We start from the raw sequence: 17,361 nt of genomic DNA, 5'->3' as shown, positions 1-17,361 counted from the left end.
TACAACATGATCAGTGATTAGTTTTCTACAGTATTCGCATGTACCTGCCACTAGAATTTGGTCAATATACCTGTCTGGACTATTATGTAGATGTTAAATAAAAAGAAAGAAAATTTGAAGAATGAAAACTATTAGAGAACCAATTACTTTTTCATCACAGTGCTTTCCATTATTGTTTAGGTGGGAGGGTTTTGTATAAACAAAATATAATGTTTAACCTCATTTCATTTTGTTACAGTATACCCATTACCCATTTCAAGTCAAATCTGCTATCCTGTATATGCATTATCACTTGTACTGTATGTTATCAGTTACCTCCGAAGAATTGAATGATACACTGAATATTTACCTAATTCTATAAACTTTCATTATTTATAATATTTCACCTAAATATTGACAATGTAACTGATTGAATTATTTGACGATAACCTGTTAGTGAGTTTCTGTAAAACACTGTTTTTGAACATCTGCCTCTCTGCCATGTTTTATGTTGGTATGACCCCAGGGAAGAGTCAATATAAGGTCTGGCTTTAAAGATGTTTGTGTAATTCAAAGATCTGGGTTTAAAATTTCTTCATTGGTTATTAAAAAAAAGGAAAATATAATTTTGAAAGCAAACCAAGAGAAACAGACATTTTTTATTTTTTTTTTACAATTGATTACTGAGAGGGATGATGGGATGATTAATTTCTGGTTTTCTTATTTCCTTATTTTTGATATGATCCCTCTTATATATTACAACTGTAGGGCAGAGAATGTATTTATAATAACTTCTTGATTAATTGGAAATAAATATGAATCTAAATATGCCAGGATTACCTTAATTGTATATGTGATACATGTATAGCTTTTTATAGCTTTCTTTAAACCCATGTGAAATACATTTCTAGAAAGGCAAGTATGCCGAGTTAGTTTGGATTATACAACAGCAGCTTCTTTAACCATGTTAGTGTAAAGTTTCCTAATCTTGAAATATAGTCCATGAATTATTAGATATGGCACAGATTTATATATGCAATAACATATATATGATATGAGAAATCAGAACAGACCTAAAGGTTCAGACTGGTTTTCTCAAATCAGGACATTATAAACGCAGGATCATTCAAGAGTTGTATGGATTTCCAGTAAGAGTTTGGCCAAATGACCCCTGTTGGTGTTATCCCCTTGTTAAGTAGTCAAAATACAGTTTAATAAATGCACTTTAAGTATCGGGTAAGGACATTAAAAATACAATTATGTACTTTTTAAGCACGAACTGTCTTTAGCTGAAAAGTAAGCATGTAGCTGTATAGTAAACTGTGGCTTTGCATTATGTTGCAGGCAAAAAAATATTTATCAGATTAAACGTCTTAAACGTTTTCTCGGAAGCAAAGGATTAAACAGTCAGCATAGAGAATTATTTTTAAAATAAAATTTTATTAAGTTTGTGACCAGGTATCTATAGAAAACAATTATGGTATTATTTTGATGAAGAAACAAACAAACAAAAAACTGAAATCTTTTTTCTAAGGTGTCCAGAGGGAACCTAATAGTATAAATTACAGTTGAAGGTGAAAATAGAGGGAAAGGGAGCATTGTGTGCGTCTGTGGCAAAAGCCTACTCCCAGTCAGCGTGTGTAGGTCTGTGTGCCTGTGTGCGCATATAGAGCCTGATTTAGACGGCGAGAAGAGCAGAAAAAAGAAAGGAGACTAGAGCATTTACGATTATTTGGAGCTTTATTCGACCTCCTTCAACTCTGAACATCTGGATCGTAACGCACATTTGTGCCAACGACCAATTAGGAGACGATCAGTTAATTAACATTCATGAAGATCCAAACATATACTAAACCGTAATCCTTTCAAGTATGTTGGAGATACATTAAGGTTAATGACCCGTTTTATATTCCAGTCTCAGCGGTGTTCAACGCTTGTTTTCTGATGATGGCAGGGCATCTGGAGCTTGAGATCGGAGCGCGTCAAGTGAGTGCGCCTGCAGCAGCAATCCAACAAGTGGACGCATGAATTTGCTGAAAGCAAGCTTAAACAAGGCTATCAGAGCACTTATAGCATCATTTATCGTAACGAATACCGGTTTAGATTAGAGAGAAACATCCTCCGCTACCTGATGTGAGGCTCATTTTAACCAATCATGGTGAAGCGGTCAACGCATTTGCGCGCAACGTGCACTTTTCAAATGGCTTTATTGTTCTGAACACTTACAACTGAACTGCAGTAAGGTAAGACAGCCTCAGCATTTATTCTGCTCTTCATTTATTGACCCAAAGGAGGATTAAAGCAAACACATTGAGGAATTCACCGCATTTCCCATCACCATGCTCTCAATCCATGGACACTCTGCTCCGTTCCATATGTGAGCACGCAAGGGAAGCTGGAATCATCTCCATAGACATTTCTTTATGACGAGGGTGGAGGTGGGAGAAAAAGATTGCAGTCATGCCGATGCATCCAGTCACCTCTACGCTGATGTACCGGGGCATCTGCACTATCCCCGACATCCTCTCCTACAGCGCCCCGGTAAACCTGCCCGAAGACGAGGTTGAAGGTGAGAATGCACCTGTTCACACGAAGCTAATGACCATCACAGTGTCGTTAGTAAACATTGGCCATTTGAATTCGTGACTGGTTATACAGTGGCATCTAATGTGGTTTGAGCTCCAGCAGGTAGCTGCTTGACACGGGCGCACGGTCAGGACCTTGGACAGCGCTTAGATGAATTTAGGCATTTCTAGTTTTATTCATGGCTTATTTTGTTTCACACAGTTTGGTTAAGTGAAAGAAAACTAGCTAAATGGTCTAATTTCCTCAAATATATTGATCAAAAAGTACAAATAGGCATTTTTTTCCTCACAAAAGTCACCTCTGAGGACCACAGTAAAGATTTTACTCATAAATTATGGAGTTGGATGTTAAAACAGAATTTCTTGTCATAATTCCCTGCTCATTAAACCTGGAAACCAACATTTCCTAAATGTCATGATTTGTCACTTTTATTTTTTTCTACCAGCTACATTATATAATGGAAAAGTTATACACTGAAAGCTTTTTACCTAAGAATCAACACCTGTAATTTATCTGTGTTCAAAACACAAGAGAACTAGGAGTTGCAAAAAGTTATGAGACATTTGATTAATTTTGATAACCATTTATAGCGGTATATTTAAATAGAAATAAAGTGTTGCATTTCTTTCATTTTTTTATTTATTTTTTTGTTTTTACAAATAACTATTTCTATTCTTAATAGAAATATCGCTGTGTGTCATATGAAAGGATGGGAATGGTAATAATAACATAAATGTACTGTTTGGAGGCTGAAATAATACATAAATCAATAATTGGTTTGACAAAATCTATAATACAATCCCTACTTTCTTACATCTTGGTCTGCTGATGATCATCTAGTTACCACCTCATTAAGAACAATAATATGTACTTCTGTTAGAACTCAGCAGAAACTGGGAAGTAATGGCCATCAAATGAAGAGACGCATAATTCAGGAAAAAAAAAAATATCTGCATTTTCAACAAAAAGACAGATATAACCCAATATAAAATAAGGCGTGAACTGGTTATAAAATTCATCTGCAGTTTCTTCACACTTTTAAGTTCTGTAAGTCTCTATAAACAATAACTTTGTCACCTTAAGTTGTGTTGTATCAGGACCCAATCCTTAAAAGGCATATTTAAACATTTGAATGCACTGATTTTAACTTTACCTTGTTAAAAATGCAGGGCAATGTGGAAAAGTATTTTCACAAATACCAATACTTTGATGAGCTGAATTAGAGGTCCCATTCTGCTTTGATAGAAATAAATATTTTGTTTTCCTTTTCAAAAAACAAACTTTGCCTAGGTGGTGGTGGTTTGGATTTTTTATTTTACAAATGAAAACAAACCTCCATAAGCTAAGCTTGCTCCCAATAAGAATTCCAGGAAAAAATAACAAACATCATATTAGTAAGAGAACATAAATAAAGACATTGGACCTACATTTCTTCAACTCCTAAATGGTACTTTTATTTCTAACCCTCCTATTCAGTTTAAATATTTTATTTTAAACACTTTAGAACAACGCTTTAACAATTTTTCTTTTGGATTTCATCTTTAAACCAAAATGTTAATATGTATATGTTAAAAGTGGTATATTGATAAATTTCTATTTAAGTGGTTTATTTATTGAAGCAGTGTCTTTGCTGATGTAAAAAGGATGGTTGTGCCTTATTTTTGTCATTGATTAGGAGAAGCTAAAGGAGAAACCAAGGTTGTTTACAAAGGGAATCTCTGTTTCTCCTCCCACAATTCCAGTTTAATTTACAACCAAACTTGTAGTGCAATAAACAGACAACACTTCATTTAAACTCTAATTAATCAAATCTGCTTGTGCCTGTGCTGCACACATGCTGTCACAAAACAAACAGAGCCATTTGGGCTTAACAGCTCAACTCATTTTGGTGGTATGACAGGAAAAACACAGTGGTGCTTTGCAGGCAGCACATGTAAGCTGTGAGTATTTCATTTAAAGGGCATTGTTTTACTTCATGGTGATAATTAGTGATCCTATGGTGGAAAACTCTCGCAGGTTTTGGAATTGGAAGGCTTCCCCACACAGTCACTGAGTTAATTGGACAGTATAACAGATATATATGGAGCACAGTGGAATAAATACAGTGACGCTGACAATACATTGGATTTTTTATGTAGATTAATTGATGTAAATTTAATTAATTATAGATTATGACTTATTCCAGGGTGTATGATAGAATTGCAGACAGGAGATTTAAAATGTGGTTTTCTCAAACTATATCTTGAAAAACACACTGCATGGTTAAAACTAATTTCAATTGCTTGCTTTGCAAAATGATGGGTCCAAAAAATAAAAGCATCAACAATATAGCTAGGATTCCTTACAAGAATCCAACGAAAAAATGTAGATCTTCCTCTGAATTATTTGAATTTTAACAATGCACCTCTGAAAACAGATCAGAGCGCTGAACTATTCTTTCAGTTATGGTATTCGTTCAGCTAGGTCATTCCTATAAATTCATAACATGAACCTTTCCCTGTAAGAATTAAATTTTATTAGTTAAGAAAGTTAATTTAAGTTATAATGAATGGAATTGCTGATAGCTGCAACGGCAAACCTAATAATGAATAAAGCTACATGTAACGTTGAGCCGCTGTTGCATATTTGCCCTGCTGCAGCCTTTGGAATGACCACAGGTGTCCTGCCTAGATGTCCCCAGAGGACATATTACTCAGTCCTACACATCCGAACTACACACAAGTGCTACATTCATTCTGGCCCTGTTAAGCTTAGATGATATCCTATCAAATTTGGGTGAAATTTGTGGCAACAGACTTTCTAAACTATTTATAAAATATCATTAGAAATTATTCTCTGTTATTAGAAGTTCAAAACTTCTACACAATGTCATGTCAGGTCATTCATTACAAAAACCTGTGCCTTTTTTCTCAGTGGGAGAACTAAGTCATGCACAGTCTAACACCATGCACATATGTTAAACTGTGGTCCAAAAATGCATTTTATATAACTACATGAAATGTAGTGGTTGCACTTGTTTTAATTTCCAATGTAATCAAATTGAACAGGCAGTAGGTTGACAATGTACTCGTACTCGTACTCGTACTCGTACTCGTCGTCTCCCGCTTTATCCGGAACCGGGTCGCGGGGGCAGCAGACTAAGCAGAGACTCCCAGACTTCCCTCTCCGCAGACACCTCCTCCAGCTCTGCTGGGGGAAGCCCTAGGCGCTCCCAGGCCAGCCGAGAGACGTAGTCTCTCCAGCGTGTCCTGGGCCGTCCCCTGGGCCTCCTCCCGGTGGGACGTGCCTGGAACACCTCCCGAGGGAGGCGTCCAGGGAGCATCCGAAGAAGATGTCCGAGCCACCTCAACTGACTCCTCTCGATGTGGAGGAGAACCGGCTCCACACTGAGCCTCTCCCGAATGACCGAGTTCCTCACCCTATCTCTAAGGGAGAGCCCAGCCACCCTGCGGAGGAAGCTCATTTTAGCCGCTTGTATCCGGGATCTCGTTCTTTCGGTCATGATCCAAATTTCATGACCATAGGTGAGGGTAGGTACGTAGACCGAACGGTAAATTGAGAGCTTTGCCTTTTCGCTCAGCTCTCTCTTCACCACGACAGACCGGTGCAGCGTCCGCATTATATCGATCTCCCGCTCCATTCTTCCCTCACTCGTGAACAGGACCCCAAGATACTTGAACTCCTCCACTTGAGGCAGGGACTCTCCTCCAACCTGAAGGGGACAAGCCACCTTTTTCCGGTCGAGAACCATGGCCTCGGACTTGGAGGAGCTGATTCTCATCCCGGCCGCTTCACACTTGGCTGCGAACCGCCCCAGCGCACGCTGTAGGTCTTGGCAGGAGGGAGCCAGCAGAACTACATCATCCGCAAAAAGCAGGGATGAGATCTGCTGGTCCCCGAACCAGACCCCCTCCGGTCCTTGGCTGCGCCTAGAAATCCTGTCCATAAAAGTTATGAACAGGACCGGTGACAGAGGGCAGCCCTGTCGGAGTCCAACATGCACCGGGTTGACAATGATCATAGATTATCAAGTTTAAAGCAACTGGTAAAAAAAAATATGCATGTGTGATTTTAACCCAATATTATGTAAAAAGAAAGATATGACATTTTTTGCTCCATTACTCCCTTATGGTCCAGTCTGCAGTCACTATTTAGAGTACAAATACACATCATCTTGTTCTGTGTCACTAGACACAGTTCTAAAAATCAGATTGTGAAAAGAGAACATCCATCCGTTTCTGTATTATTCCGTCAGGGTATCAGTGGGTCCAGTGCCTCATCTCCTATGAGCGAGAGGCACACATACAACCATGCACAGGTAGTTAGTTTAGGTAGGAGCAGTTCACTTGGAGGCATCCAAAATGACCGACCTCTTGAAGGGTTTGAACATTTTTCAAAATACTTTTTTACAATTTTAATAAAAATAATTCTTCATGCCTCAAAATACAAAGTCTATAGCTTTTATATGAGAATATCTGATGAGCTTGTCAAGGTTTTTTGTAAAATTTTAAAACCCATTGAATTTGACCATTGGACCTAAAAAAGCGGACTTTCTATCGTTTTGGATATACATCAAGGGAATATATTTTCTGGTTATGAAAATATGTTATCATGGGTGGCCTGGCTGAGTTTAGAGAATGGCGGTTTGTACATGAATAGAAATATATGTGTAAAATTTGATAAGTTATAGTGATCAGGCCAGGTAATTTGTCAGGAGAATAATAATAAACATTCAAAATATAACAAGCATTTGCAAGACTTTTGTTGCTCAGGCTTGATAAATGGCAGTGTGATGTAATTTGACAAAGGTTTGAAATCACTGCAATATTCATTTTGAAGAAGAATGCCTTTATAGAAAAGTTAATTGTTTTTACTGAAAAAAACTGAATTAAAGATTTTGTTAAAAGATCTCCTCCTGCTAGTAAACGTTAAAAGATCTTGCCTTATTGCATGTGATAAATGTAGCTGTAAAGAAATAAGGCATGGAGGAAGACTATAGCTATCTGCTGGGGTCATTTTGACACGAGTATGGAAATAAAAGTTTTAATAACACATGCCACTTTTTCTTGATTGGTTGTTGGAGAGTTCATCTGCTTTGCCATTGTAAGCAAATTGTCCCAGTTTTAAATGCAAAATGAAATGTGACCAAATGTCTTCGGAGGAGACCAGGATTCACCTGCTTGTTTCCAGAATTTATATGAGCTTTCATATCTTCTGTATCAATGCAAACTATCCGAGGAAATAAGCTGTGGTTCATTTGGAGCTGCTTAAACAGTGCTGCTATGAAAGTGCCCTTCAAGGTAAACAACTTTATTAGTATTTCTAGAATTACATTATAATAATGAAAAGTTTTCTGTCAACCTCACAACAGGAACATCTGCCTATATATCTTGTTTAAGTCAAATAAATTAACTCAAATAAAATATGAAAGTTAATTGTTCTGTCAAGGAAGATAGCGAAAACAATTGTATGTTTTATAATACTGTCCTACTAAGTAGAATCTAAATTTTTTATTTTTTATTTTTATTCTGTATAAGATGCATTTTTTTGTGTCCACCTGATGGATGAGTCTTCATTTTTTGATAAATTGGGAATCCCTATATCTACTGTAATCAGTTTTTCACAGCGGTTTTGTATCATAAAGTAATTCTTGATGAGAAAACTGCTTGAGTGACATTGTCTAGTCATCGCTCTCATCTCTGTAGACATGAACGAGAAGTGGCCTGGAGACAGGTGTCACATACATCAGCTCAGCATTCAGGGGCCAGGGGCTTTTTCACAGAACGGAATTGCCCATTAGTGAATACATGAGTGTGTATGCAAGTCCATGCGCAGGAACACAAAGCCCAAACCCAGCATTTGATTTTCATTACAACCACCGGCACCTTGGGAATGGACCAATGACAATGTACCTTGAGGTTGTGAAGGCTGTCAACGCTTTGATTTGCACAAACCTTTTTATAATCTATGTGTGCTTTTTTTTTTTTTTTTACATTGTGCATATTTGTGCATGTAGGTGTGTACGTCTGTGGAGGAGAGATAGGTAGAACATGGAGGGAAGTGGCAAGTAGCAAAATGCAAAATGTTGAGGGCACAAATTGAATTGGACTCCATATTCTCAATTCCCCCTCCTACGCAAGATAGAGAAACAGTTGATCATATTACTGGAGCTCAATATAGTTTAGACCTCCTCCAGACCTAGCTGCACACACAGACACACACACAGAAGCTTGGTATCAATTTCACTGCAGGTGGAATTAAGTGGGAAGCCTATTTCCTCTGCCTAACAACATCCCTATTGGAATAAGCTTCAGTATATCCCAGGGGCAAGGCCTAAAGCTTTGGCAATATTTCCCAAAATGGAGATCATGTAAGACATTGCTAGTACAGCAGTTTGCTTTACAGCAATGCTGAAGATGGTGAATTGAGAATATTTGTACCCCTTCAACACAGTTAAGATTAGCATTAGCAATGCTCTACTTTTTGCTATTATTTAATCTCTTCTGTTTGGCTTGCTTGATTACTTATTATTAATAGAAAATGTCTTTCGTTAAATGTTCTCTAATTTATGACCAAAAACTTAACCTTAAAGATATGTATGACAATTTGCTTTTCTTTTTAAAGACAAAATGCTCAATTATGGCCAATTTTATTGTAACGCTGAGAGATTTATAAAATAACCCCACAAAATCATCATTAACAGTTTGAGACCAGAGTGAAGAAATAATTTTATGTATTTGCGGATAATAAATCAAATCCTGGATAAATACATCTCTGTTGACATACTAGGCAGCCCAAAAAAAGGCCAAACAAAAAGTTTATGTTGGGATTAAATTGCATGCTAATAGAGGATAAAACAAACAAACAAACAAACAAAAAAACAAGAAACTAAACTTTTCAAATTATTGGCATGCCTATAAAACAATACATGCAAAACATGTATCTTTCACTGCAGAAATCAATGTGTCACAGAAACTGTTAGTCCTTATGAAGGTCTTAAAGATTTCATAAAACATGGAAGCATCCAGAGAGAAGGAGTCCTCTTTCCCAATGATCTCTTTAGATCATCTTGAGTTATGGGTCGTCATTCATGCTCTCCTCTCCCAAGTCTATTTTATTGAGTTTCATTATTACTAATTTGGGATTAAGATAGACTCATAAGAATTTACTTGTGTAAATTTTGTGTTCGAATGTCCATTTCTCTTTTGATTTGACAACATGTTTTGTCAAACTGAAAGAGCCAAGTGTCATTGAATCTTCATAAAATGTATCAATGGGCAAGGAAACACATTAATGTGAACATTATATTGGTGTTCCACTAATGCTTAGTGGACTAAAGCTTGTTTTACCTTTATAAAAAACAACTCAAAACATGTCACCATGGAGGTAGCATGCAGTCTCCATTAGCTTACATGCTAGCTTATTTTACACAACAGTACACATATAAAATGATCAAAACTAATCAAAAACCCAATTTATTTGGCTGGAATTTCTTTCCCTGACTTTGCCAGACCAGTAACCTCTTTTTCTGGAAAAGTGTGGCAAGTTCAGCAACACATTGCCCAGGCTGTGTTGCTGGGTGGGACTGTGTTTGGATGGCCTAGCTGGAAGGCTTTTGTGTTTTGTTCTCCTACTGTATAATTCCAGTCTCTGCTTCTTCCAAGTTATTCCTGTAAAAATATAAAGAGAAATATTGTAGAATGTTTTTCAGGATCTGGTTCTGAGATTAAAAACCAAGTCAAATATCGCTTTTGCCAGTCTGAGGGTTTGAATTCCTGTGCCTGCATAGCCTTCCATTTATGGGGTCCCTCTGGGTGTGGGTTGCTGAAGAGCCACTGAGTTTCAGCAATCTGTAAGCAGAGCTCTTTACCCCCATTATGGCGGGTAGCAGCATCAGATGTCCCTGGGTTGGGTTTCTGTTTTGGAGATGGGTGGTGCAGCTCTGGGGTTGGTGCAGCTCTATGGGGTTGGTATAGCAGTTTGGAGAGCACATAACTATGCTTCAGCAATGTTTAATATAGCACCAGGGCTTATGGTGTAACAACAAAAGTTAAAATGCAAGAAAAATCCCAGGTGTTCAAATCTAGTACACAAAAACACCATAGACTTCCATTTATAGTTGTGACAAATTACATTTTTAAAAATTATTGTCTTAGGAAAATACTTCTGCACTGTAGTTGGAAAACTGGAAAAAAAAAAATCTTGTGCCCTAAAAGACAGAAACTATAGGGAAATAAGCATCAGGCTTGTATTTTTTATGTGATAGAATACAGAGCTGCTCATGGGCAGCAGACTAGTAATTTTACATATTCTAATGATAGAAACGAGGAGGAAATATGTCACAGAAACCCATTTCGGATTTGTTCGCTTAAGCCGGGCATACACTGTGCTGTATTTTCAATCATTGCATGCAGCTACAGCTCAAACTATATGATGAAGTCGCAGGTTTCACAGCTCACAATGTATGTTCACACACTGAGTGGCCCGAAGCTCTGATGCTCACACTGCACATCCAAAAACCACATGTCAGACTCAGCTATGAGAGATGACGCTGGTCAGACTTGTCAATCTGGAAGAAGAAGAACTCCGTTGTTTGCATATTAGCAGTCCTTGAGGTTCTGGTAAATCAGCTCATAGATGCTCTTAACTCTGCTTCAACAGCAGTATTTGTCCATGAACACCTCACGACAGCCGATTGAATTTCAAACATGTTTGATTTTCTCCCAACCTTATGATTCCTTATCGGGAGCTTGGTGCGAGAGGCTGATAGCCCCTTGTTACCTCCTGTATACTACACAACGCAGGATCCACGATGAGGCTAAACCTCGGCCCGATCAACAAAAATTCTGGCACGACTGGAGAATTGGCCCAAAAAGAACAAAAAAATCATACAGGCTTTATCTCCAGTACCTCAGAGCACACCTGAACATTTGGATACCAGTAACCAGGCAGGGCACCCTGCCTGTAGCTCAAAGTAAGAGCAATTTAGAGAACTTAACTTAATAGTCATGTTTTTGGACTGTGGGAGGAAGTCAGAGTACCCAGAGAGAACCCACACATGCTCAGGGAGAACATGCAAACTCCATGCTGAAAGAATCAAACCCAGAACCATCTTTCTGCAAGACAGTAGTGCTACCCACTGCACCACTGAGCAGCCCCTTACAATGAAATGTTATTGAACAGTTCTGTTCAATTATGTTTAAATAGTATAATAATATAATTATTTCCTTGTGGTTTGAATAAAAGGATTTTGGATCTAATAGAGTCACGTGTGACATAAACGCAGTGACTCAGGTTAATGTCAGCTGACCAAATTTTTGTTGTTATAATGTCATTGTGAAGTCGAATTAATTGTGCATATATTCACCTGAGAACTGATGATATCTCAGTGTTACAGACCCTTGTAGCGTGCACCGAAGTGGATATGGAAATTAAGTAGTGAATCTCAATCTATTTACTAATTTATTTTTATTGTATTTTAAATAGGTCTATAGGCTCATAGGTCTTTTGTCCAAAAAAGCGAAATCATTTTCACAGCACCCCCTTGTTTCCTTTCCATCAGTTTTACACATGAGAACAGTGGTGACTGACAGCTATTATAAAGATTCCCCATAAAATTCCTAATGGCATAAACTGCTTGTGAGGCATTATTCATGTTTGTGCTAAACTCCTACTGTATCTGCAGCAGCAACATTGACTCATTTCTTTGCCTCCGAGCTGTGGGGTTGACTCCATTCCTCTTGAAATACTTGTATGAATATAAATGAAGGTATTTAAACTTGTCAGCATTTGCTACCAAAGACAGGAAAAGGACAGAATAGTGAGGAGTATCAGTTGGTGCCATCTGTGCGTGTCTTAATGGCCAGTTGGGACCATTTTAAGCTAGAGCATTTTACGCAGTTTGAAACAGTTAGAGACAAACACAAAATTAAATTGCCAATGACAACGAAAGAGGATATCCTGACCCGTTTTCAGGAGTTTGGCGTTTGGAAATAAGAGAAAGATGTGTTTACCAAAGTCAAACACAATTTTTTTCCTTTCATTGTACTTACCTCATTACTCTACCTCCAATAGCAGGGCTCTATGCAGACTTTCTCTTGTATTGTGAAAAACCTGCTCAGCAATATTCAGCAGGTTATTGAGACACTTTGATTTTCCTATTTATTTTTTATTTAAAGTTATTTTCGAATCAGTTTTTTTTTTGTTGCATAGTTGAAGCTTTGTATTTTGCAGCACGCAAATGTAATCACACCCCTTTAACATGCTCGTCATAGCCGTAAACTTTTGAATTGTGTTTTTGTTCGATCAACAAGCACAAAGGCTTTTCTTTTCTTCCTTCATTAAATGTAGACTGCATTTTACTCAGCCTCGTCAACTCTGACATTAGCAATAAAATCCTTTTCAAGATTTGTGATAAATCGAAAGCAGTTGCAAAGATCCACAGCTTAAAATGAAGACCCTCTCCATAGCATAGCTTCTAGCAGTGTATAAAGTTGGCTTCTGGGGAAAGATTGTGAGAACAAAGCCTTTGTCAAAGACAGCTCTGTTAATAGTTTGACACAAGCCATTTTAGAAAATCAAATACATAAAAGAAGTTGTAGCCTAACCTGCTCAGATCAGAGATTTTTTTCAACTCCATGGCTTTCATTCAAATTATTTCTCAAACTAAAATCTAATGCTTTTCATCAAACTCAACACGCCATGCCTTACAGTGAAACATATTTTTGGTGTTGTCATGCTGTTGGAAATGCTTTTTGTCATTGCAAACAAGATAGCCAGAGCTAAAGGAAAGATGAAAGTAGGATTTACAGGACTTGTATTAAGCAAATATATCAAAGGTTACAGGAAATTTGAGACAGGTGTGGAGGCTCGCCCTTAATCCAAGTGGCTCTAAATATAATCCTGCACAACAGTGGAAAGGTTTGGATCAAAACATGTTGTCATGCTTATTTATATAGAAGTTAATGGTCAGACTTAAAATTTGTATGAATAGATTTATGTGTACATTATCTAATTTTTATTTGTAAAACCTTTATATTGATAGGCCATTTTTCTGCCACTTCAAAATTGTGCTTTACTTAGATTTTTACTATTTTGACTGGTTATTTCAAATGTTTTTATAATCATCAAAGGTAGTGATTGTTGCCCGGCAAAATCTTAGAAACTTAAGGGGGTTCAAAAATTTTTATAACGCAGTGCATTTACTGCAGTTCAATGTTTTGGCGTTGGATAATAAAAACAGTGCATATATGAATTTAGAAATGAGAGATGTGGCTTCTACTTCACAAAGTAGCTTTTAAACTGCGTATATACTGCATTTTATTGTTTAATCAATTTAAATTGTAAATTTAAAATGTAAATTTGTACATAAATATATAATTGTCTATATATAACATTTCTAAATGAAAATTTCAACAATAAAATTGTATTTTAGAAAAAAAATAACATTTGTGACATTAAAAATATGTTACACTGACCGAAACTATAAAATAACTCCAAGAATATAATCTAAAAAATATATATTATTACTTTCTCTCTCCATGATGCCTTGCACAGCCTGCCACAAAAACGAAGTGAAAAGCAGGCAGAAATGAATGGAAAACTGTATTCCTTAAAAGTGTCACATGTCTGGATATGAAAAAGCTCCACTTGACATGGACGGTGATGAAGATGTGAGTAAAATGAGCGTGCCTTAGAGGTCAATGTGACCCAGCACCACAGCTGGAGATCCACAGGTTGTGGAAAGTCTCTTCTGATAGATATAAAATAGATTTGTATGCCCTTTGTGGTGCTTTCATTGTTACACTTGTCAGATATATAAAATAAACTGAGAATCTAAATTTCAATATAAAAAACTTCGATAACATGGTTAAACTGTATCTAGAAGATACAAGTTAACAACTAAAATATTGACGTCCTTATTTAGGTCTGACAGGTCTAACAAAGGTCTTTAATGTACAACTCAAAATAACTTTGATTTTAATAAGGTTTGTCCATTAACAGGTGATTCGGTCATAGTTTTGTACATATGTTGCAAAATAACAGTGACATTAAATAAGCGCATTGAAATAGTAATAAAAAAAAAGATATTCTCTATTATCCATGTCTTATGAGCATCAGACTGGGTCAGTACCCCGCCTCTTGCCCGTAGACAGCTGGAGATAGGCACCAACATCACCCGCAACCCCTCTTAGGATAAGCAAGACGGAAAAAGGATTGAAAAATGAATGCTGTCAAATACTTAATTAATTCTTTGTCCTGAGATTGTCCTTTACCAAGCTGCGTATGTAGCCTACAAACCCCCTATAGTGAGTCAAGTAAAGACTTGACATTTTTGTTGCAATACCAGCATTAGGGTAGATGTTAGAAGGCACCTTATTTTCATAGATATGTAGACTGACTCCAAGAATGAGATTTTGTTTAGCCACCCAGGGACTATTCTATTCTATTCTATTCTATTCTATTCTATTCTATTCTATTCTATTCTATTCTATTCTATTCTATTCTATTCTATTCTACGTATGCCAGTATTTGACCTACTTTTCACAAACAGCCTTTTGTTTGAATGATCCCCAAAATAAAGTATCTATCAAAGTTTTACTTCTAATGTAAAAGACACATTTCCCTGAAAAAAAAATGTATTCTTCTCAGCTTTTTGAAATTTGGTCATTTTTGGTTATCAAATTTTTTATTTGTACGAACCATGCAACCACCCCTACCCAGAAAAAAAGGTTGTCTCTTACCAAAATGTAGGGCAGTTGCTTCTACTTTATATCTACGTTATAAATGTATTACCTTAAACGACATTATGCCTCTAAACAAAACACTTGTAAAGTTGCAGCAGTGAATGCTCTTTTGCTCTTTGCCCATGAGTGTTAACAACAATGATTTCATATAAACTTTTTGCCAGATAGAGAAAATTTCTGTCAAACGTTTGCACTTTGCTTCGAATCAAGTCAAAATTTTTTATACAACTCCCGAAGGTCTGGGCAGAGCCAAGCAGACAGAAGCGGAACAGGAATTTGGAGCTATTCTGTATTATCACAGTGAAGGACGAGTACCACACCAGTGGATTGTGACATTCGAAGGAGTCAGAGAATGTGCAATGGTTCTGACAAACTAACATAACTAAGAAGTTGCTCCATCAATTTTACAAAGGGAAACAGAGGAAATCAGGAGGATGTGGAATTTAGGGCTAAGGTGGCACCACTCAAATTATGTTACCTCTGTTTCATTGTCACAGTTGTTAAGAAATGTTAAAGTGCATAATTTTCGCCAAAAATTCCACTGTGTGTGAAATTTTCTATTTATATTTCTATTTATTCTCTTTTTACAAGTTTTATTCCTCCATTTCTAAATTGTTGAAATGACAGTCATTATTTAAAAAATCTTTGGCAGATGTCCCTGTCAGAAAGTCCCAATCATGTTTGTGGTTCCAAACAATTTTTATTAGCCGGACTGAATGTAGAGATGGCTCTTTTGATTGTTAAGGTTGCAGATCCCTGCTCTAGCTTAAGGTGCTAGGCTATAAAAACAAGGCTTGTCTTCACCTGAAGCGATGTAAAGGCAAGAAAGTAAAATACATACATTTATTATCTGAATAAGTCTGAAATTTGTTCACCCTTACAGCGATATTTAAAAAGCTATATCCACTTGCAGATATTCCAATTCAAGATTTATACAGCGGCAGATTTTTTTTTTTTTTTTTTAGCATGCTACTAAAACTATTTTGACGTTTCTAAACTGGTGTCTTATTGGTGACACAGGAACAGGATGCAACAGGGTTTCTTTGCAATCAAAATCAGTTGCCATCTGACCAACATCAGTAGACAAGAGGTGACTAAGAAAGATGGAACTGGAATTTATTCTGGCAAACCTCACTGGTGCTGTGTCTGACACATGTACATTTACATACTCATACCTTGGAAAGCTTTCACTGTTAGCTGAATTTATGTAACCTGTTCTATTGTAGTTCGTTTTTTAGAAGGCTGTTCTCCTAGATTTGACTAGCATCATCCAAATGGGTTTCCAGGGTGCAATGAAGTCTTGGAGGACAGCAGTCCAAACCTTCTTTCCTACCCACAATAAAGTTCTTTCTTTTGACCTTGTGAAAGTTGAAGGAAAAAGAGCAAGATGCTACAATTTGATGTATTCGGATGTAACCTTTTACTGCACGCTCAGGAGGTAATTCAGCCATTTGATTCAGAAATGCTAGAATAAATTAGTGACCTAAGTTGCAAGATGCTGGCTCTCTGGGACTTGGGTTTCAGAGCCCCTTATTTAAAGGATATAAACAAGCTTTTTAAAATGATGAGATGTATGCCCACCAAGTATGCTCTCATCTAGAGCAGCAGAGAATGGGTTTTAACGGGTGGAGTGGAACTGTATGTGCTTATTTTCTATCTTATTTCATCAAGCCATGCTCTTTATTACCTGTGAAATCAACTGTGATGAGTGTTGAATGGGAAAGTGGCTTTTTACAAATGGCTAATAATTCCTCACTTTGATAGACATTGCAGTCCAGTCTAAACTAATTTCGTAGTGTTTTACATAGGGTGACCAGATTTGGGTTTCAGAAAAGGAGGACACTTTTTTTTATTTTTGGGTGGGGTGTGTGGGGGAAGGGGAGATGACTGGATCGGACCGGGCATTGGAACCCAGCAGTGAGCTCTGGGGCTGGTCCGGGAACCCCGGCAGCAGGGGACGGGGCGACCAAACCCGACCCAGTGACGGTATGCTTCCCTCTTACTGGGCAGGCGTGGGGCAGCCCCATAAGTATGAAAAGCCATTATCAAT

At 37.2% G+C, this 17,361-nt stretch overlaps 1 protein-coding gene across 1 annotated transcript in view; it reads left to right on the top strand.

Moving 5' to 3' along the window:
* The first annotated feature begins 1,646 nt into the window (after positions 1–1,646).
* Positions 1,647–17,361, top strand: part of LOC107087315 (calcium-binding protein 7-like) — a 45,474-nt gene continuing 29,759 nt past the window's right edge. Inside the window, exon 1 of the mRNA XM_015378836.1 lies at positions 1,647–2,548. Coding sequence (XP_015234322.1) covers positions 2,440–2,548 — 109 coding nt within the window. The 5' untranslated portion in view covers positions 1,647–2,439. The remainder of the gene's footprint in view (positions 2,549–17,361) is intronic.

This window comes from Cyprinodon variegatus, unplaced genomic scaffold, assembly GCF_000732505.1.
Source record: "Cyprinodon variegatus isolate N-32 unplaced genomic scaffold, C_variegatus-1.0 Scaffold180, whole genome shotgun sequence".
NCBI classification, from domain to species: domain Eukaryota; kingdom Metazoa; phylum Chordata; class Actinopteri; order Cyprinodontiformes; family Cyprinodontidae; genus Cyprinodon; species Cyprinodon variegatus.
Note: the sequence above shows the minus strand (reverse complement) of the source record. Positions and strands in the feature narration are given on the sequence as shown.